The 17,656-nt window shown below is 34.4% G+C and overlaps 3 protein-coding genes across 3 annotated transcripts; all 3 read left to right on the forward strand.

Annotated features, from left to right (window-relative positions):
- Positions 1-996: 996 nt before the first annotated feature.
- Positions 997-2,026, forward strand: LOC114387157 (major allergen Pru ar 1-like). The gene is made up of 2 exons (XM_028347288.1): positions 997-1,204; positions 1,690-2,026. Exons 1-2 carry the CDS (start codon positions 1,021-1,023, stop codon positions 1,986-1,988), a joined length of 483 nt encoding a protein of 160 aa, XP_028203089.1. The 5' UTR covers positions 997-1,020; the 3' UTR covers positions 1,989-2,026.
- Positions 2,027-5,806: 3,780 nt separating this feature from the next.
- On the forward strand, positions 5,807-6,817 carry LOC114386971 (pathogenesis-related protein STH-2-like). The gene is made up of 2 exons (XM_028347059.1): positions 5,807-6,123; positions 6,247-6,817. Exons 1-2 carry the CDS (start codon positions 5,940-5,942, stop codon positions 6,543-6,545), a joined length of 483 nt encoding a protein of 160 aa, XP_028202860.1. The 5' UTR covers positions 5,807-5,939; the 3' UTR covers positions 6,546-6,817.
- Positions 6,818-10,539: 3,722 nt separating this feature from the next.
- LOC114385832 lies at positions 10,540-11,094 on the forward strand. The gene has a single exon (XM_028345896.1). It carries the CDS (start codon positions 10,540-10,542, stop codon positions 11,092-11,094), a length of 555 nt encoding a protein of 184 aa, XP_028201697.1.
- The last annotated feature ends 6,562 nt before the right edge of the window (positions 11,095-17,656 follow it).

Here is a 17,656-nt window from a genome sequence, read left to right on the forward strand (position 1 = left end):
TCCCTGTAACTGCTATTAGAGATTGACTATGCTAATGGTGTCAGTCATACCAGTGGTAAATCAGAGTTTATATGTAAAATCATGGACAGAAAATGAATCAATGCTCCGCAGCACGAGATACCTTATGCCAGTAATCAAAATATGTTTGTTCTACAAGTCATGAAAACGAGGTTTTATAGTGTATATTAATTGGTCCTTCAAGATGAACATAATCCCTCATGAGAAAACCTCAATCATCATCCTCCACAGTAGTTAACATTTGAATTACCGGAACTTGGACCATTACCTATGTCTCAGTTCTTTTTTTTTTTTTCTTTCTAATCTTAAAAGCAGCTGATCTGAGCAGAGTGATGATGCATTTTGGAACTAAAAAGCAATGTCTACTAAAACCATTTCCATTTCCGATTTCTTCTAGGCAAGAACTAAACAAACTGCCAAGGATTTTTAAGGAATATTTAATTATATTACTGATTATTGATATTCTGACATATGGAAAAATTTACTGATTACTAAATATAATATGAAACAATTTTATCCTCAACGAAGAATTTTAGGATATACTTCTACACAAAAATGGCAAATCCTTTCCTTGAAAGTTCCGAAACAAAATTGACTTGTTAGCAATTGTGAATTGTCCAAATGCATAGGATCACTGTATCCTATAACCTCGTGCTTCCACAATGCATCTTGGTTACGCCAAATCATTTAACTGCAATAACTATATAGACCAATTAGAAACTTTGATTTCTTATTCCTATTAACATTCCATCAATCATGAATCAGTTTATTATGACATACGGATAACTTTATTTAATTGAGCCCCTATCATATGATAGAGATGCAAAGCTATTGAGATATTCTAAGCTATTGAGCACCATCATTTTGTTCTGTTGAGTCAAAGGGGGGATGAACTTGGACAATATAAATAACTTTATAAGAGTCCCTTAACAGCTTATTCTTGCCAAGTTCACCGAGCACTTACTAGTCCCTTAGCAGTGGTGTTCTCAAGCACTTTCTAGCATGGGTGTTTACTCTGACACAGATGAGTACCCCTCTCCAATCTCTCCATCAAGGTTGTTCAAGGCCTTGGTTGTTGATGCTCACAACCTCATTCCAAAACTTCTGCCAAATTCTGTGAAGAGCATTGAAATCATACAAGGGGATGGGGGGGCAGGAAGCATCAAGCAGTTTAACTTTGTTGAAGGCATATAACTTTCTAGCACAGACTTATAGAAAAATTTATACTTACTAGCATCACATTTGTTGGTATAAAGGATTTGGCTACTCTAAAGTGAGCTTGAATGAAGTAATATCAGTTGCTGATGAGGAAAAAAAACTGTTGATACGACGTATTCATAATTTCCTATGCATGTATGCGTGATATCAACTATTGATTTTCTCATCAACAATGAGATTTGTTACTTTATCTTATAGAGTAAATAGTTCACTTTAGAAAATCAAATTTGTTGGTAAAGAATTTGATTCCTCTAAAGTGAGCATGAACAAATTAAGTAATATCAATTGTTGATGAGGAAATAAAAAGTTGATATTTCCATACATCCATGATTTGTTGTGTATGTACATGTAATATTGACTGTTAATTTTCTCATCAACAACTGAGATCTGTTAATTTACCCTCAAGTGAGTTTGAAGTTTTAACTTATAACATGACCTTCCTTTTTCCTGCAGGCAACCAAGTAAAAAATATCAAGAACCGGATTGATGAGATAGACGAGGAGACACTTACTTACAATTACACACTGATTGAAGGGGAAGCCTTGAAGGATAAGTTTGCATCCATTGCTCATGAGATTAAGTTTGAAGCAGCACCTGATGGTGGTAGCATAAGTAAGGTAACAAGCAAGTATTATCTTAAAGGTGATGTTGAGATCAATGAAGAGGACATTAAGGCTAGCAAGGAGATTGTCTTGGGCATTTACAAAGTTGTGGAAGCCTATCTCCTGCAGAACCCTGATGTGTATGCTTGAGTCATTAACTAGTCTCTAGTTAATAATGCCACTATCAGCATCAGAACTCACAAGTCTGTTTCATGGTTAGCCTTTGTATAATAAGGGCCTGGAGTGGATCTGGAATATTTGAAATTTGGGTTCTTCAAATATTTGTAGTTACTTCTTATGTTTGACAGTGGCGTTGAATTTCAAAATGAAATTGTTGTTATGCCAAGTGAAATGGTTTCCTGCTTCCAGCTTCATGTTCTCTTTTATGCTAGTTTAGATGTTAGAACCCAAAATTTATATTATTTTTGGGGATTTTAGATATACAAACTCGTCCTAATTAGCTAATCCAATAGCACTTTGATGACAAAAATTTGGGTTGAAAAGGGTGAAAGCAATTGATATTACTACCATCCACCAAACTACGGAAAGTTAGTCAAATATTTCTATAGGTATGTAATATACAAAGACACATACATTTATAACGCATAGACCAGTCATCATATGTCACTGAATATGAATATCTGCATGTTTTTAGTTATTTATTTAATTAAATATCAAATTCTCATAGATAAACCCACAGACATTAATATCAAGTATAAATTATTTTAAAGCAATTTGTCTCTATATATTAAAGTAGAACGGCTACCTTGTATGTTTGTGTCTTTCCTTTCTCTAATCAGGCAAGCTCTCCTCGTAAGAATCAAGGTCCAGGAACTGTTTTTAAGTGGTAATTAAATGTCTAACATCATGTGCCACAATCATTACGCTTAGGCAAGCTTATCACTTATCAGCTAACTTAAGGTTAACCAATTACTCAGTTTTGTATTTTTGCTCAATTATTAGAAGTTGAGTAGTTTGTCACATTTTTCCTTGCCTCCTCTTTGGCCACTGCTCTTTGGTTAATTGCCTCAAGGAAATTTGATTCCTCAAAAATGGTGAATGATGTAACATCCCAATTTTTATAATCTAGATTAAAAAGGATTGTTATTTATAAATAAATAGAGTTTTAGAAAAATGATGAGATTTTATAAATAAATAAATAAGGAGATATAATTATTAATTAAAATAATGATTTGAGAGAAAATAAAAAGGATATTTCATTTATTTGTTTGATAGAAAATAAAATAGAGTTTGTTTTTATAAAATAAATAAATAAATAAATATAGAGCAAATAATAGGCTGAATACCTAGGTATAAATAAATAATTATGTTAACTCAAAGTGTCTCTTTTTGGTCTCATTCTCGTTTTTCTCCTTCTCCTCTCAAAACTCTTTCTTTTTCCCGCAGTCCACAAACATGTCTCAGAAAAATGACGATCTTGAGATATGGGTACCACGTTCGCAACCCAATTTCGAACATTCTCACCGTTGGGAATTTCAAAATCATATCTGAGCTTAGAGGAAAACCCTTCGCATTGTAGCATTTTAATTTCCCGCAGAAACCCAAAACTGTCTCGGTAAAACTATGATCTCGGTTTCGTTAACCGTTGGATTTTCATGAAATTTGGATATGTTGTTCGAAATTCAATTGCGTACACTTTCACCGTTGGGATTTTCGAGATAATATTCGTGGAGGGAGAAAAAGGAATCGCATGAAGATAATACAAGTGGAGGTTTCAATCTCTTCTCCGTCTCTTTGACGTTTGGGAATTCTATCGGAGTAGTAGGAGGAATAACTGAAAGAATCTCAGGAAACCGTTAGAGATGTTACTATCGCTGGCTGAAGACACGTGAGTCCGCTAGGTAAGGGATGAGTTATTCACAATTGGGGGTTAGTGAGAACATGTCTAGGGATACTTAGAGAACTAAATTTGGATTTATTTTAAGATGTTTATTGAATTATAATTTTTCTTTATGATTATGAATGCAATATTATTGTGTTCTATGTACCAATTGATGTCCTGATGAGAATTGATTGATAAACTTGAGTGCTCTTGATGTCTTTGTGTTTAACCCATGATTTTGATTAATTGATTTTGATACAATTGTGAGAAACTATTTTAGAGGCTTTACATCTCATGTTGTGATAAAATCTTTTGTATAAATTGTTATGTTGAGGTTATGAAATGATGATTCAAACTGTGACTATGTGATAAATTGAACATGTGACGGATGATGAAATACATGTGTATTGAGATGAGATGTGTGTATTGAGTTGTGAACTATGAACTGTGCAATCACACAATTGTAAGACCCTTTAAGGGCGACGAGTATTGTGATGGGATCCACTGTGGGAACCCGACAAGTTAAAATGATTTTGAAAACAATTGAGTAAATGTGTGTATTGCATAGTTCATAGATAAAGTGTATATGATTCATGAGGTGTGATAACATGTTAAATTGAGATTATACCATTGTGATTGGGATTAAGTGTATGTGATAAATTGCGTATGTATATGATTGAGATATATATGTGCATTGAAGTGTTGTGTGCATTGAGTTGTGAACTATGAATTGTACAATCACACGATCATAAGTCCCTTCAAGGGCGACGAGTTAATGCTAAGTCCCTTTTAGGGTGACGAGTTGATGCTAAGTCCCTTTTAGGGCGACGAGTTGATGTTAAGTCCCTTTAAGGGCGACGAGTTAATGATAAGACCCTTAAAGGGCGACGAGTTAAAATTATTTTGAGAACAATTGAGTAGTCGTGTGTTTTGTACAATTCATAGATAGAGTCTGTATGTTAAAATATTTTCTGGGTTGGACCTGAATCAGGAGGGAGAGGCCCTGACGGACTCTTTGGAGTGTAGGTCTTGGGGATCACACGGTTTGAGTGCTCCTTTAAGCCTATGTTGATTCCATATGGTTGGAGCATTCTCGCAAAACACTGTGACCCTGACTGGTCTCCCTATGATATTACCTAGTGAGAGTGACTTGACTTATTATTGTGTGGTTTGTCTTGTCATGTACTCCTAGGCGTCCGACGAGGTTTTTCACTGACATGGTACCACATTGCATATAGGCTTGAGTCTTAGCATAACTGTCGCATACGCTTGCTAATTGTTTATTATGAAATTGATGTGTTATTATGTCTTGATCGGAGTGTGTGATTCCTGTGTATAGTGATTGATGATTGAAAGGTGTGATTGATGGATGAAAAGTGTGATTGATGAATGACAAAGTGATGAAATAATGTGAGATATGCTAAGTAAACTGTATTTGGCTACTATATGTTGTGTTGTTTCTCTCTAGTAGTTAGAAATGTGATAACTCACTCCCGGTTTGTTGTTTGTGTTTGGATCCTGTGATGATCTTGAGCTTTGTGTTCGGGGGAGCAGATGAATATGAAGAACCTCATGCTAGAGGACACGGGAACACCACGTTCTGATAGGATGTGACATTAGGATATAGGTTCTATATTAATTGTATGAGACTTAGATGACCTTCTTTGAGTCAAGATGACTTTATTATTTATTTGGACAAGTTTGAATATGATGTAGAAGAAAGTGAATGTGAGCCTTTTACCCATTTGAAAAGCTTGTATTTAAAAATGTTTTAAAATAATTTTAATTAATATTTAAATTTTTATTCCTTTATTAATATATATGTGAGGGGTAGAGGGTGTCACAAATGAAACTTTGTGTTTCTAACTATACATTAGGTAGGTAATGCAATATTTTCACTTGTACGAATTCAAGTCCATAATGTTGGCAAAATGGTTTGATTCTACCAATAGCCGCCCATGTGTATTTACAAGTTTGATTAATACAATTATTTGGAAATATGAAATACTAAACTTATTAATCAGCCACTAACATTGAAAGTCTTCAAATAAAAAATTCTCATTCTTAACTACCAATGAATGCCCATTTTTTATCCAAGCCGCAATTATTAGTATATCCGTTTTCATCAAAGTGATCATTCATACGAAACCTACTTCCTATAACCACAGGACCTATATAGTGCTATCCCATAGGATCCAACTTTCACAACCTTGAATTTTCTGTGATCTTTGCAATCTACACAATATTCAGTATTCACCATGGGAGCCACAACTTTTACACATGATTATTCATCCCCTGTTGCTCCATCACGCATGTTCAAGGCCTTGATCACTGACTCTAGAACTTTGCTGCCAAAGCTCTTACCACAGATCATAAAAGAGGTCAATCTGATCCAAGGAGATGGGGAAGCTGGAAGCATTGAGCAAGTTAACTTTGCTGAAGGTTAGCACAAATACTTTGACAAACTAAAGTGAAATTAATTGATTATGAGGTTATATATATGAATATATCTCTATCTGTTGGTTGAAAATTTTCTTGTATGTGTCTTTTTTTTTTTTTGTGCAGCTTTCCCCTTCAAGTATGTGAAACACAGGATTGATGAGGTTGATAAGGACAACTTTGTGTGCAAATACACTATGATTGAAGGAGATCCATTGGAGGACAAGCTTGAGTCTATAGCTTATGAAGTTAAGTTTGAGGCCACTAGTGATGGAGGTTGCCTTTGTAAAATGACAACCAAATATAACGTCATTGGGGGTTTTGAAGTCAAAGAGGAAGAGATAAAGGAAGGAAGGGAAAGCTCTCTTGGAGTCTGCAAGGTTGTGGAAGCCTACCTGCTGGAGAATCCACAAGTTTATGCTTAATTATTCATTTGTTTTTGTCAAGTATACAGATACTGTTTCAAGATTAAATTCAAACTTATTCAATTTTTGAATGATATATATAGTGTGCAAGCAAATATAGGCACAATTAGAATGTTTGCAATGTATTGAACTCCTTAATATGTCCTTACCCTTCAAGGGCTGCTTTGTGGTTTGGCAAAGTATTTGTACTTTTGTAGTAACAAAGAGTACTCTGATGGTAATAATTCCTCCTAATTAATCATTCTGCCAAATCATATTGTGCAACTAGTAAATGTTTATGTTATGAAACATCTTACATATACTCAAGGGCTAAGGTTAATTTGGAATATGGTACCAAGAATTTGTGTTCAATCATGCATGATAAATTCAAAATAACAAGGCAAATCACGGTGGGATTTGAAGTCTGGAGGCCATAATTGGCAAAATTCTCTACTGCTTCACAGCTGGATTGGAGTGTGGAGACCACCAATGCTAAATTTGTCTGAATTAGAGATTTTTCTTTTTTTCATTTTGGATTTTAGATATAATCAGACAAAAAAGCATGACAATTCAACGCATGCATAGCCAGATTGTATATTCCTCATGATAAAGAGAAGATATGTCACTTCTTTCTTGAACTTTATAAAAGTGCACAACGTTTTGAACCAAAAAAAAAGTAGGAGATGACCACTTTGTCCACCTCAAAACTTTATGGTTCATGAGAATTCTTCTATGCTGGTCAATTGGGTGAAAAGGTAAAGAATTAAAGCTTGATTTTATGTGGCTCTAAGAGGCATAAAGATGCTAGGCGTCATAACTAAATGGCAACTAATTAACATAGCATGCGAACGTAATCAAAGAATATATATATACAAGTTAATTACTATTACCTTAAAGTTTTGAACTGATGGTACGTGTAGCTTTATTCTTAGTTCAAATAACCAAAGAAACAAACAAAAAAGTTTCATGGTAAAAAGAGGAGGAAAAATTAGCCCAAAACACAGTCAAGTTCACAGGGGACTAACTAAGATGGAGAAATCTAATGGCTTAACAGCTCTAACTCATGATATGAACCAGAGACCTAATAAGTCAACCTCTTTTTGCGACTTTATGTCAGAGAAGATGTTTTTGTTAGTTATTTTGCTTCTTTGACCGAAATAAGTTTCGGGTTAACTAATGATTATAACATTCGGATATTGCTAAACTAATGCCGGTTCTTATATAGGACAATTTTATGGTGCAATGCCTGATATGATAGATAGCTATTACTTTACATGTGACAAAAAATAAAATGAAGTGAAATCAGACGCAAAATTTGTTAAAAACCTAAAAACTCATCGACACTAACATTTTTAAAAAGACAAGAAATTGTAAGTAATAATTGGTACTAAATTCTTGCTAGTAAACTCTAATAATAGATACTGAGATGTATTCTAAATATTCCTCCATGCATATGTAGCTATTAACTGAGTTTCTCCTAAGTTCTCAAATCTTCCTTTAGGTAGTACCTTTGTGAAGACTTTTGCAAATTGTTCTTTCTTGCAGTATTGCAGTGAAAATTCTTCTTCCTTTTATGCTTCTCTAAGAAAATAGTTTGACATTGAAGTGTTTAATCTTTCCATGGAAAACTAAGTTGGATATGGCAATTGCTATTTGCTACTTGATTATTTACTAATACCTTGCTTGAATCTATTTGCACCACTTGTAGGTCATTTAGAATTTTTCTCATCCACATAACTGCAGTAACGACTGTGAACTCTGCATCAGTAATTGATTGTGCCAAGATATCTTGCTTGGTTTTTGAAGTCCACGAAAGGACTCTAGAATCAAATGTATAACAACTAAAAATAGCCTGAAGTGTTTTTCTGGCCATCCAATGAACCTCCCCAATTATTGTCATAGAATCCATAAAGACTGAATTTTTTTATTATACCTAAACTAAACTCCATAACCAAGAGTTCTTTTGACATATACAAGACCACATTTAGCAGTTTGAAGATACACTTCATTGCAAAATGTAAAAATACTGAAAAAAACACTTCCAACATGGAAGGTATCAAGTTTTGTTGCTGTTAGATACATGAGATGATGAGACAGCCAATAAGATTTCTGAAATCAATCTCATCCCACTTTTCTACACCATTTTCCTTGGATAGCTTCAACTTCTAAAACATTGTAGTACTCATAGGATAGTTGTTCTCTATCTGAAACTTAAAAATTTCTTTACATATTTCTTTTGACTAATAAAGACTAGTCATCTTGCTTGATTCCATTCCCAGAAAGTCATTTCTTAACAATCTGTCATTTCGAAGACCTTCATTATTTGATCTGTCAAATTGTTTTTAAAGATAACAGCACAATTCAACCCCTCATGTTTTGTATTTGTCTTTTTCCAAAAAAAAGGATCTTACCAAATGGTCCTGTATTGACTTTCTGTTCCAATTTGAATAACTTAACCAAAACCCATGAGCATCAAGCAATTGTATGAGGGAGTCTGCACTTTAAAGAAAGCAAACACCATAAGAAAGATTATTGGATTTTTTTTTCTTGAAGAAGGTTGAGTAAACCGTCGCAAGGAAAAGCATTTTGGACTTGTGTGGTTGGCAAGGATTACCAAATCTAAGAACAAAGTAACAAATTCAAACAATAAGGAAATCCAGTGAATAAGAATTATACCATTTCTGCACACATGGCTCCCACAATATAAGGACTGTGGACTTTACTACTTTAGGTAGAACCTTCAAATTTTTACCGGTTACATTCATGAATTGTACTAGTCCTTGGTAAAAAAAATGAAACATTTTACTACTATGGCTAATCAAAGTGAAAGTGGAAAACAAAAGTTAGCACACTTGATTCCAGTCAAAATAAATCATACTTCTCATCCAAAGATATTTTATTTCTTTTAAATTGTTGCTGGTCAGTGTACCCCAAAAAAGAGGCATTATGGTGCACCTTCGATCCTTGTATAAGTCGTCAACATATTAATTATTCCTAACCCCTACCTTCATAAATAGAAGTTTGTTTAAGAGAATCTGTTTATAGTCACCCACAGTTTTGAGAGATGAGATTAATTTGAGACCAAGAAAAACATACCAGACCTAAAACACAAACCATAGTTTCTTTTTCATTTAATTTGTATATAAAAACTATCATTTTATAAACTCACCCTGCTGATCTTTCTTATGATAAAAGGAATCCTAGGGAGTAAATTCTTCAAGGAAAAAAGCTAATTTGGTCTTTTTTGACTGTGATAGCATTCATGTATTGCCAATGTTCTACCACTTCAAACTCAACGTTGTATGTACATTGTGAAGAGACAATCCATCATAAAGCAAATTCCCTTTGGCTCATCTTTACAAATACTCATAATGCCTACCCTCTTTCCTGCACCCCCCCTTCCTCTTTTCCACATCTAATATTCTAATGCTCTAATATAAGGTTTAGACAATGACTTTCATGGACCAATCAAGCAATACCTACCCTTTCTCTTTTATTTCTATCTTTCCTGAGATAAAAAAAAAAAAAAAAAGATAGATTCCTTGCATGTCCTACATATTTTTCCTTACATATTCCCTGCCCACGTACAAATATATACCAGTCACATAATTCTTCACAGCCATAATCTACTGCTTTCATTAGACAAACACGTACATCCCTTGGTTTTTCTAATTCCGCTCCATAGTTCCAGAGTTCCAGGTACGGCATCTAAAATCCATGCATGCATACTTCATAACATGTAACTGCAATTGTAATGATCAACCCTTTAAATGCAGAAACCTCGAGTCACAGAGATACATGTCCGAATGAATTGTAATGGATGCGTGCGGAAAATTAGGAAAGCACTCAGTGGCATAAATGGCAAGCATGCTCCACAATCTCCCTACCAAGGGAGTCTAGCTTGGTTGGTTTAGCACGGTGTGTGAGTTGTTGCAAATCCTTCGGTACCTATCTTTGATTCTTATGGATAAAAAAATGTTCCATAATCTCCCTACTAGTTGATGACACAACACACATGAATCATTATTTTTCAATTGAACTTTCAACTCTTGCAAGTATATATGATCTCTATATTGACTTCCCTCAACAAAAAATAACAATAATTGGGTGGGCAGATTCTGAAAAAATAGCGAAAGCAATTAAGAAGACAAGGAAGATTGCCACCATTTGCAACATTGAACCAATTGAGTCTCCATCTCAACCAGAAGAACCATCATCTCAACCAACAGAACCAAAACCTGAAGAAAATGATGCACAAAACCATGAAGCAACACAACCTGTAGAAATTTCACCAACTCAAGCAGAATCCCAAGAGGAGCCCCCAAAAGAAACACCACCTGAGGCAACACCATCACCAATACATGCAGGGAATAATCAAAACCAGCAATCACCAAGAACCAAGGATGTAGGAGAGGTTCATGTGATGCACCACAATCCAACCAACTTTGGAAACAGATTTGGTTCTGGCCACAACTATGCTGGACATTGGGGAGATAGATATAGATACCATAATAGTCCAACATTTCTTCAAGAGCCACCCCAACCAATGTATGTGACACTCAGTTTATAACACATATAGGCCATCACCTTATGTCACTGAATATGAGTATGTGAGATCACCTCCAAGGCTCACACATTACAACCGTGTCGAACACTACAGTGGAGACTACCAAAATGGCAATGGAAAAATCACATCCATGTTCAGCGACGAAAATCCAAATGCGTGTAGGATAGTCTAGTGATCAAGAGTTACCCTTGAAAATCAAATTAAGCTGAGAAACAATTCTGCTTTCGGATGTATTAATGAGTTAGCTTAGTACGTGGCATATTAGTAAAATGATAGATCCTGAAGGTAGAAAATGGAAGAAAAAAAATGGTGTGCATGTGAAAATGAAAAAGCAAGAATCAGATTCTTATCTTGTGGGTGCCAGACTAATTTATTAACACTACTAGAAAAAGAAAAAAAAAAGTAACCGATGTACAATAATGGCAGTGGCAAACTTTGTAATTTTCTTGAAGTTGTCACATTGTTTATGCTTAAAACCGAAGTGGAATATAATGAAGGTCAAATGAAAGTTTATTATTCTTGCTTTTTCTTCACTGAAATTCAAAGTTTAGATGCACTTTCCTTAATTCCTTTCTGAGGTGGAAGATATGAGGCCCGAATATGGAGAAAGAAACAACTAAAAGGGTCAGTGAAGCATTTTAATTTGGACCAAGTTGCACAACTCAAATAGAAATCTGCAAAATGATTTTAGTTCAGCCTTCAACAATGGCATGACTTATGATTTTATCTTCATGTTTTTGTATACACTTGGAAAAATAATACTTAATTGATGGAATTGTGGGTGAGTTTACTCTTGCTAATTTTCCTTTATGAATCTTCCTGCATTAAGAAAGTGGAGCCTTTTGCTGCTACACAAGTGGAATTTTTGATGGCTTTACTTTACTGATAATCAATTTTGCTTCATCCTCTTCCCTATTCACCTATTACAAGCTATTAACATAAAATATCGAAATGGAACCAAGCACCATGTTTTGCTTGTTTGCTCCTTTTCTCTTCATTGTTCTGTTCCAGTAACTGCTCTAATCTTTCCCCTGCTAACACCAGAAGCAATTGCTCCCCCCTGATTCCATAGGTCGACCTTACATGGGAGAAACCTTTCAAATGTATTCTCCAAACCCAAACAATTGGTGCTTTGTTGGCCCTTTGAAGAATTGATGAGTTTAAGTGGTGTTTGTTTTTGAATTGTTGTTATTGATTTTTTGGTTGGGTTGTTACGTTTGGTTTGTTTGAATTGTGTTGTGTTTGCCTTTTGCTTTTGTCGTAATGTGGTTTCATTGACATGTTGTAAATGGATTATTCTAAAGAAGGACAGGAAAGAAAGGTGCCAAGAGGAATTGGAGGAGCGCCTTGTATCACTGATTGAGTATTATTTGGTAAGCAGGCAAGTAAAATTTTTATTTCAGTTTGGCTTAGGATGCCTTGTTTGGCAAGGGACTAACATTTTCCAGATTGTATGCATAATTATTTTTTTTTTGCTAAAATATGTTTGTGATTCCTAACAATATTTAAATTTTATGTTTGTTTCCTAATAAATTTTTTCTTTGTTTTTGCTCTATGATAAAAATAACAATTTTATTTTTGGTCATTTGCACATTTTTTTAGTCCTTAATAAATTAGTGAATTTGTGTTTATTTCCTAATCAATTTTTTTCATTTATTATTATCCCTTTGAAAAAGACTAATAACAAATAAATAAAAAATATTAAGAAATAAATACAAAATTTGTTAATTTATTAAGGACTAAAAAAATAAAGACAAAAAATAAAATTATTATTTTATTAAAGACGTAATGGAAAAAAAATTATTAGAAACAAATACAAAATTTGGATATTTATTAAAGATCACGAACATATTTTAGTCTTGTTTTTTTTTAATGGGTGAGAACATAGATTGGCCTATAAATCCTTTTCCATAACCTTGACAACAAAGAATCATGCTCGCTAAACGAAAATTCACTAACTCGAGCTCAGCGAGACATGCTAGCTGAGCGAGCCATCAAAAGCTGAAAAGTCCAATAGTCTTTAAAACACTGAAGTTGGCTGAGTTTCAAAGGAGAACCAGTAGAGAGTAGGTAGAGAACGAGTTTTGAGCAGCAAAGAGAGCTTAGTTCGGGGGAAATAGAGAGATTTAGGGTTTAGAGGATGGAGAAGACATTCTCCATCATCTTCTTCTAATTTATTTCCCAAAAATAGTTTCTTTCTTGTATTTTTGAAGCTTTGCTTGTAATGGAAGGCTAAACCTCTTTGTTGGGGAGTTACTACTGAACCTCTTGATGTAATACTCTTACTATCTATTTAATGTAATTTCTCTGTGTTTATTGCTTCTATCTATGCTTATTTTACATGTTTGTGGCTTGATCACTCATTTTTATGTGCAGTTAGACTTTTTAGTATTGGAAAATGATTTAAAACCTTAGAACTTGATAGAGCAAGCTAGAAATCTGTATGTCTAGGAATGGAGTGCAGTGATCTAGTCCATTTTACATTGTAGGCTTAGTGCAACTCTTTTAGAACAAGTTTGTTGAGGAATCAAAGACAAAGTTTAAAGAGAGTTAGGCTCATTCATGTGAGGAATCATGGTTTGAGTAGTTTCTCGGTATAAGAATACTATGATAATATTAGAGAAAAATACATTTGATACAGCAAGAGAAATTCAGTAGGACACTCCCCAACCCTTTTAACTTGATAGTTATCACTTTTTATAGCTTTAAATATTCTGTTTATGTTCAAATAGATTTTGTAGTACAAAACTCAACATTTACTTTATTTCAACCCTTATAAGTGTTTACATACTGAATATACATGGTCTAGGTGAAATAAATTCCCTGAGGATACGATACTCGGTCTTACCGTTTTATACTATTTGTGCGAATCGATGCACTTGTCGACACACGAATAGTCACTCCGTTTTGCGAGAATGCTCCAACCATATGGGATCAACATAGGCTTAAAGGAGCACTCAAACCGAGTGTCTTTACCCCCAAGGCCTAGACTCCGAAGAATCCGTTAGGGCCTCACCTTCCTGATTCAGGTCTAACCCCTAAAACAATTTTTACAAGTAGACCCTGCTCATGAATTATACAATACCTATGACCTCACACTCGTGTTTCAAACACGTTTAACACATTGCGCTACAATTTAGCACTAGTTCCTAACTAGGAACGTACACTTTCTCTTTAACACTGCGCATAAACACTTTTCTCAATATAAACACTAGTTGGGTTATTGTATAATTCACAGCTCACAACACAATTATTATCACATCATGTGTTAAACACACACTTATTCACAATCAAATATCATACCCACAATTTAACATCTCATAATGTCACAATCCACCATCATAGGTTTACATGTATCTCACAAATTATCACATGTTCAACTTTGTACTTATACTCGATTTCAACAACAATATTATAAGCAAACGCTGCTCATGAATTATACAATACTCACGACCTCACACTCATGTTTCAAACATGTTTAACACATTGCGCTACAATTTAACACTGGTTCGTAACTAGGAAACCTACAATTTTCCTTTAACATTGCGCATAAACATTTTTCTCAAGGTAAACACTAATCGGGTTATTGTATAATTCATAGCTCACAACACAAATATTTTCACATCAAATGTTACCCACACACTTATTCACAATTGAATCTCATGTTCACAATTTCACATCTCTTAATGTCACAATCAACCATCTCATGTTTACGTGTATCTGACAATTTAACACATTCAACTTTGCACTTATACCCAATCTCCATAAAAATATTATAATCTCAAAGTAATATATTATTCTACAATACATCATAATTTCATAATCCCAATATAACTATTTATTACGCTAATCTTATTCAAAACACAAACAAATTATACAAAAATATTTCTCAATCCATGGGGAGTAAAACCCCTCAAACAATTTCACATAATCATACAATAAGAATTTCAATACAATAAACATCCCAAAATAAACCCCAGTTTGATCCTCTAAGAATTCCAACACATGTTCATTTTAATCCCAATTGCGATAAACTCATCATTTACCTCTAAGCGGGCTCACGTGTGTAGTGGGATAGCAATAGTAGCAACTCTAGCGGCTTCCTGAGATTCCTCAAGTTTTTTCTCTGATTGCTCTTATAAGGTTCCTAAACGTTAGAGAGAAGGAGAAAGGATTGAAGCCTTCATTTTACTGTCTACGTGCGATGAGTATTTCTCCCTCCACAAACGTTATTTTGAAAATCTCTACAGTGAAGATGTGCGGGAATGAATCTCGAACCACATATCAAAATTTCACAACAATCTAACGGTTAACGAGTCTGGGATCGTAGTTTTACTAAGACAATTTTGGGTTTCTGTGGAAAAAGAAAAAGTTGTGATACAAAGGGTATTTCTCTCAACTCCGACATCTTTTCATAATTCCCAACGGTTAGAATGTTCAAAAATGAGTTCCAAACTTGGTGCTCAAATTTCGCAATGATCCAACAGTGAATGAGTCTAAGATCGTTGTTTTTCTGAGATAGATTTGGTAATATGTGGGAAAAGAGGGGGTTTAAGGAGAAGGAGAAGGGAAAACAAAATTGAGAAGAAGAAGATGCATCGTCAGTCTCAAAACTGACATAACATGTCTTTATTTATAGCTAGGATACTCAAAGCCTATTATTTACTCTATCTTTATTATTTTATAAATAAATACTCTATTTTTATTTCCTATCAAATAAATAAATCAAATATATTTTCTTTATTTTTTTCCTTCAAACCATTATTTTAATAAATTTATTTCTCCTTATTTATTTAATTACAAAAACCTCATCATTTTTTTTCTAAAACTCTATTTATTTTAAATGAAAAACTTTTTTAATTTAATTCACGAAAAATGAGATGTTACACTCTACATATGAATCAACTATTAAAAAAATGTCTTCCTAAATGGGATATGGTCACAACTTTTATGAAAAAAGTGAGATCTTTGTGCATGATATAACTTTGTGAGTATCACAGAAGAGGAAATATGGATCAAAGTTGAATGAAAGCAATTTGCATCACTAAGGAGTATGAGAATGGGATTGAACAATTTTTGGAATTTACTCAATGAAGTTGGATGGGAAACATTGTTGTCCTTGTGTTAATTATTTGAATGGGAGACAATATGTAGTGAAAGACATATGAGTACATATCTTCTTTGTGATGGGATTCTTTAAAATTATAAAAAATGGATATGACATGGTGAATTGATAGACGGCATGCCAACGGTGTCTCACACTGAGCATGTTGATGTAGAAATGAGAGATCAATTAGAGGACATGACCTGTAATGTTGGACAAGAGCCTTTATAGCATGTGCATGCACCTTTGTATGATATGATGGATAGAGATTCAAAGAATCCTTTGTATCTGAGGTGCACTAAGTTCACATGGTTGCCAACGATGTTAAGTTTAGTCAATTTGAAGGCAAGATATAAATGGAGTGATGAAAGCTTTACCGAATTTCTTGAGGTGTTAAAGAGGATGCTTCCAAAACAATGTTGTCAAAAAATAACTATGAGGTAAAGAAGATACTATGTTCGATGGGTATGGAATACAAGAAAATACATCTAACTATCTAGGCATATGACATTTGAGGCAACATGCTAGATTGCTGAAAAAGTCAATTTTAAGTTTAAAATGTAACTCTAAATAATATAATAACAACACTAGTTGTCAAATTTCTCTTTTGTTGGTTGCAAGATTCCCTAGTAGAGCAGTGCAGATAGGGTAACTTTGTTGTCTATGGATGTCAGGATGTATTGACTACTATCATTAGGCGATTAAAGCACCTTAGTCGTGTTTGTGTTGATGGATTGGTGTCACCATTAGCCAATACTTTTGACCATCATCATGTGGCTCCTACACTTCTACATCAATGAGCCCAGAGGAGTTAGCACTGCTAAAACATGTTATTAAGGAGGATATGAAGAAAGATATCTTGAAGGAGTTGAGCCAGATGCAATCCTAGCAACATCCTCTAGTTGAACCAGATGTTGCTCTTTTCGGTGCCTGTGTGAGCTCAAAGGGAAGCTATGCTAGTATTGTTGTTAATCCTTTAGGGAAAGAGCTTCATATTGATATCTCAAATTAGTGTGGGTTGTACACCGATAAGCATCATCCTCATTTGGTGGCCCTTGGGGAGTTTATTAGCAGGCATCAACTACACACCACGTGCGTCTGACTAATGATATAGTAAAGGTGGGGGTTGAAGAAGTTCGAGATGTTGTTGCTTGAGTCCTTATACCTACTATAGAGATCCAGTTAATGATCTGAGATGAGTTAGCATGGCTACAAAAGATTAAAGAGGACGTGAAGAGAGATGTCTTGAAGGAGTGGATTCATATGCAATCCTAGTAGCATCCTCTAGTTGAGTCAGATGTAGCTCTTTTTGGTGCCCATATGAGCACAAAAGGAATTGTGTTGGTACTATTGTTAATTCTTCAGGGAAGGAGTTTGATTTGATATACCGTATTGATGTGGGTTGTATGTTAATGGGCATCCTCCTTGCCTGGTGACCCTTGGGAGAGTTTATCAGGAAGC

This window comes from Glycine soja, chromosome 15 (genome assembly GCF_004193775.1).
Source record: "Glycine soja cultivar W05 chromosome 15, ASM419377v2, whole genome shotgun sequence".
NCBI lineage: Eukaryota > Viridiplantae > Streptophyta > Magnoliopsida > Fabales > Fabaceae > Glycine > Glycine soja.

Bases quoted from the DNA above. Each gene is read 5' to 3' on its own strand.
- LOC114385832 (XM_028345896.1), top strand. From the start codon at position 10,540: ATGAATCATTATTTTTCAATTGAACTTTCAACTCTTGCAAGTATATAT.
- LOC114386971 (XM_028347059.1), top strand. From the start codon at position 5,940: ATGGGAGCCACAACTTTTACACATGATTATTCATCCCCTGTTGCTCCA. The intron at 6,124-6,246 runs GTTAGCACAAAT...TTTTTTGTGCAG, and splicing joins GCAAGTTAACTTTGCTGAAG to CTTTCCCCTTCAAGTATGTG.
- LOC114387157 (XM_028347288.1), top strand. From the start codon at position 1,021: ATGGGTGTTTACTCTGACACAGATGAGTACCCCTCTCCAATCTCTCCA. The intron at 1,205-1,689 runs GCATATAACTTT...TTTTTCCTGCAG, and splicing joins GCAGTTTAACTTTGTTGAAG to GCAACCAAGTAAAAAATATC.